Source organism: Lactuca serriola, chromosome 8 (assembly GCF_051521515.1).
Source record: "Lactuca serriola cultivar US96UC23 chromosome 8, Lser_US96UC23_V15, whole genome shotgun sequence".
Taxonomy (NCBI): domain Eukaryota; kingdom Viridiplantae; phylum Streptophyta; class Magnoliopsida; order Asterales; family Asteraceae; genus Lactuca; species Lactuca serriola.
This window is the reverse complement of record NC_136415.1, coordinates 83,987,105-83,991,191: the sequence shown is the minus strand read 5'-3', so window position 1 is coordinate 83,991,191 and position 4,087 is coordinate 83,987,105. Positions and strand designations below refer to the sequence as shown.

The window sequence follows — 4,087 nt, the reverse complement described above, 5'->3', positions numbered from 1 at the left end:
TGTGGACCGAAGTTTTGCACACCTTTCTTCATATTGTTTTCTTTTGGTGTTCTTGATTAATCAGCTATTTGTTGATCACGTCTGTTCACGTCTATAAATCAGCTTGCTCTAGCCTTATATGTGTTATGAATCTAGTTTTATTAATAGAAACTACTTGTGAATTTTCATTCTTAGGGTTCAAATTCTTGATTTTTCCTTTCTTTGTGATTGTTGTCAATCATGACTGGAACACCAGGAAAAAGTTCTAACAAAAGTGAGATTATTGATTTTGACGATCCTTTATACTTGCGTCCTTATGATAATTATGTCACTACTATAATTAGTTTTAAATTACTTGGTACTGAGAATTGCAGAGTGTGGAAAAGTTCAATGACTAGAGCCTTAAAGGATAGGAATATAAAAGGTTTTATAGATGGTACTGAGGTCCAAGATAAAAAGGATATTGTTAGATATACTAAATGGGATAGAGTAAATGCCATTGTCTGTTCATGGATTCTTAATTCCTTGTCTGGAACTATTTACATTGGTCATGCATGTTCTATGTTTGCATTAGATATATGGACTGAACTTTATGATACTTATTACATGGTTGATGGTTATGCATTTTTTAGTATTCACCAACATATAAATAGTCTTACTCAAGGTGGTTTATCTTTGTCTGATTACTATAATAAACTTGATGGCCTCTGGAAAGAATTTGATGGATTAACTAAGTGTACTGAGTGTGTTTGTGAAGTTGCTACTCAATCTAAAATCATTCTAAACTCATGAAACTTATGCAATTTTTAAGTGGTTTGGGTGATTCTTATAATTAGATCAAGAGTCATATTCTAATTATGGAACCTTTACCTGATGTTAAGTCTTTTTTTTCTATTGTTTCTAGAGAAGAATCTAATCAAAAGAATGGTTATGCTTTTTTTTTTTTGCCTAACAAGGGTTAAACTACATCTGCTTTTGTTGGTAAATTGAGTGATACTATAAAGTTTAATGGATGAAATCAAAATCTTTTGTGTAATAATTGTGGTCTTAAAGGTCATACTATAGATAAATGTTACAAGCTTATTAGTTATCCCACAGATTTTAAACCTAGGATTGAGTTTAATAAAACTTCTTCATCTGGGTCTGCCTCCATGTTAGTGATGTTTTCAATACCTTAATTATGACTTTTTATAAATTTAATCAACATTTTTTGACAAGTGATCAATACTCTAATGTTATGGCTCTTTTTAATGTGAAAGGTCTATCAGAAGATGTATATGGGAATGCTAACTTAGTAGGTATGATGTGTAATAATGTTTCTGTTAAAAATAAGAAACAGATTGTTGATTCAGGAGCTAGTCAGCATATGACTACTTCTGAATCACAACTCAATGATGTTCTTGATGTTTTCCAGTTAAATCTTAGAGTGGATCATCCTAATGGGTGCACTACTAAGATTGACAAAATTAGAAATATGAATTTATCTGATGTGTTTTTTATTCCTGATTTTCATGATAATCTTTTTTCTATTCATAAATTTTCTAAAGAAAATAAGTGCAAGGTTATCTATGATGAAAATAATTATGTTATTCAGGATTCACTATCTATGGAGACTGTGGAGACTGGTAAAGAATTTAGAGGTCTCTATTATCTTGAAAATCATTCTTTAGTTGGTTCATTTAGATGTATGGGGTCCTTATAAAGTTTCTGCAACTGGTGGATTTATATTTTTCCTTACTATAGTTGATAATTTTACAAGAGCCACCAAGGTTTACTTAATGAAATCTAAAGATGAGGTTTTTGCTTGCTTTCATGGATTCATATTGTTTTTAGAAAACCAAATTAATGCTAAAATTAAGGTTGTTAGATCTGATAATGGGACAAAATTTGCGAATTATAAAATAAAAAAGTGAAAGGTATTGTACATCAGACTTCTTATGTTCACACTCCACAACAAAATAGCATTGTGGAGAGAAAACATAGGCATATTTTGAATGATGCTAGGTCTCTATTGTTTCAATCAGGGTTACTTAGGAATTTTTGGGGAGATTCTATTTTAACTTCTGTTTATTTTTTAATTAATAGAACTCCCTCTTCTGTTTTAAATGGTAAAACTCCTTATGAGTTAATCTATAATCATGCTCCTGTTTGAGATAAAATTAGGGTTTTTGGTTTTCTATGTTTTGCCATTATTTTGAATAATACTGATAAATTTTCTGAAAGGTTTGAAAAATGTGTTCTGATTTGTTATTCTAACATTAAGAAAGGGTATATAGAAAGTGTTTAGTCTTCATAACGGTCTTTCTTTCTTTTCCAGTGATGTGGATTTTTATGAATTCGTGTTTCCTTTTAAGTTGACTTCTAAATCTGATAGAATTTCTAAGTTTCTTGAGTCCTCCTTTGTTAATAACAATGACCCTTGGGATCCATTTTCCACTGATGAGATCCTACTTTCTGAAAGTCTTGATGATAATCAAGGCTATATGGGTTTAAATGTTAATAATCAGGATGGTGATGTATCTGTTGAACAACCTATGAGTGCAATTGAATATGGTGTTGATGGTAGTCTTAATTTGGGTGCAACTATACATGGTCAAGAAGGTACGTTTGGTTGTGAAACTCATGACTCGTAACCTGAGTTTGTTACTTCTAAACCCTCTAGTGGTTCTGAGTAAAATACTAGTAGTTTTACTCTCATTGATTATCATTTGTTAGATGTAAGAATGTCTAGTGGTGAGTCTAAATTTCCTTAAAAATTTAGTGATTTTGTTATAGAGGGTAAACATAAGTATGGAATTGAGAAATCTGTGAATTATTCTTTTCTTAATTTTGAAAATAAATGTTTTACTATGAATTTAAATAAAACAATTGAACCTCAATCTTATTTTGAGGCTTGTTTAGATCTTAACTTGGTTAAGGTAGTGAATGATGAAATGGAGGCTTTGTATAGAGATAAAACCTAGGAAATTTGTGATTTGCCTCCTAATAAGAAACCAATTGGATGTAAATGCGTATACAAGATTAAATATAAATCAAATGATGAATTTGAAAAGATTTAAAGCTAGGTTAGTAACTAAATGCTATAATCAAAGGGAAGGAATAAATTATGAAGAAACATTTTCTCCAGTTGCTAAAATGGTTACAATTAGGATTGTTATTACTCTTTCTATTAATTCTAATTGGAATTTATATCAACTTGATATAAATAATGCATTTTTATATAGTGAGCTGGATAAGGATGTTTACATGTCCTTGCCTCTTGGTTATCATAATAAAGGTAGTAATCAAGTTTGTAAAATTCTCTTTATTTGTTGGAATTTCTAATGATAGTATTGTTGTTTTATTGGTTTATGTTGATGACATGATACTTACAGGAAATAGTTTGGATGAGATTGATAAAGTTAAAAGTTTTTTGAAATCAAAATATTTAATTATGGATAAAAGAAAGCTAAAGTTTTTTTTTGACTTGAAGTGGTTGGTATTAAAAGAGGTATTTGCTTATGTCAAAGGAAATATTGTCTTGAGTGATTGCATGAATTGGAATGTTGGGTTGTAAACCGGTTAAGACACCTTTAGATTGCAATGTTATTGTTAAGAGTGATGGTGTTGATAAAAATGATATTTTGTTGCAAAATGTTGTGATATTTTGTTGCAAAAATGTTGTGTTATTTGACCATTACTCGACCTTATATATCTTATGCAGTTCAGGTTCTGAGTCAATTCATGCATAGTCCTAGGAAATCCCATTTTAATATTGCTATAAGGTTGCTTAGATACTTGAACTCTAATCCAGGAAGGGGTTTTCAGTATTGAAAAGTAATTCTTTGAATTTAAAAAAGTTTTGTTGATACAGATTAGGCTAAATGCATTATCTCTAGACGTTCTGTAATAGGTTATGTTGTCTTCCTTAGTGATACTCTTGTTTCGTAGAAGAGCAAGAAACAAGAAAGTGTTTATCGCTCATCCATTGAATCAGAATATCGTGCACTTGGTGTTATTTCATGTGAAGTCATGTGGATTTTGAAAATCTTGTTTGATTTTGATTTTAAGGATCTAACCCTTGTTCCTATATTTTGTGATATTGAATCAACCATAAAACTAGTTCTTT

At 30.1% G+C, this 4,087-nt stretch overlaps 1 protein-coding gene across 1 annotated transcript; it reads left to right on the top strand.

Annotated features, from left to right (window-relative positions):
• The first annotated feature begins 219 nt into the window (after positions 1-219).
• Positions 220-771, top strand: LOC145067117 (uncharacterized). Its single transcript, XM_079014326.1, has one exon. The coding sequence runs from the start codon at positions 220-222 to the stop codon at positions 769-771; it is 552 nt and encodes a 183-aa protein (XP_078870452.1).
• The last annotated feature ends 3,316 nt before the right edge of the window (positions 772-4,087 follow it).

What these genes read in the sequence shown, in the direction of transcription:
- LOC145067117 (XM_079014326.1), top strand. Translation starts at nt 220, where the DNA reads ATGACTGGAACACCAGGAAAAAGTTCTAACAAAAGTGAGATTATTGAT.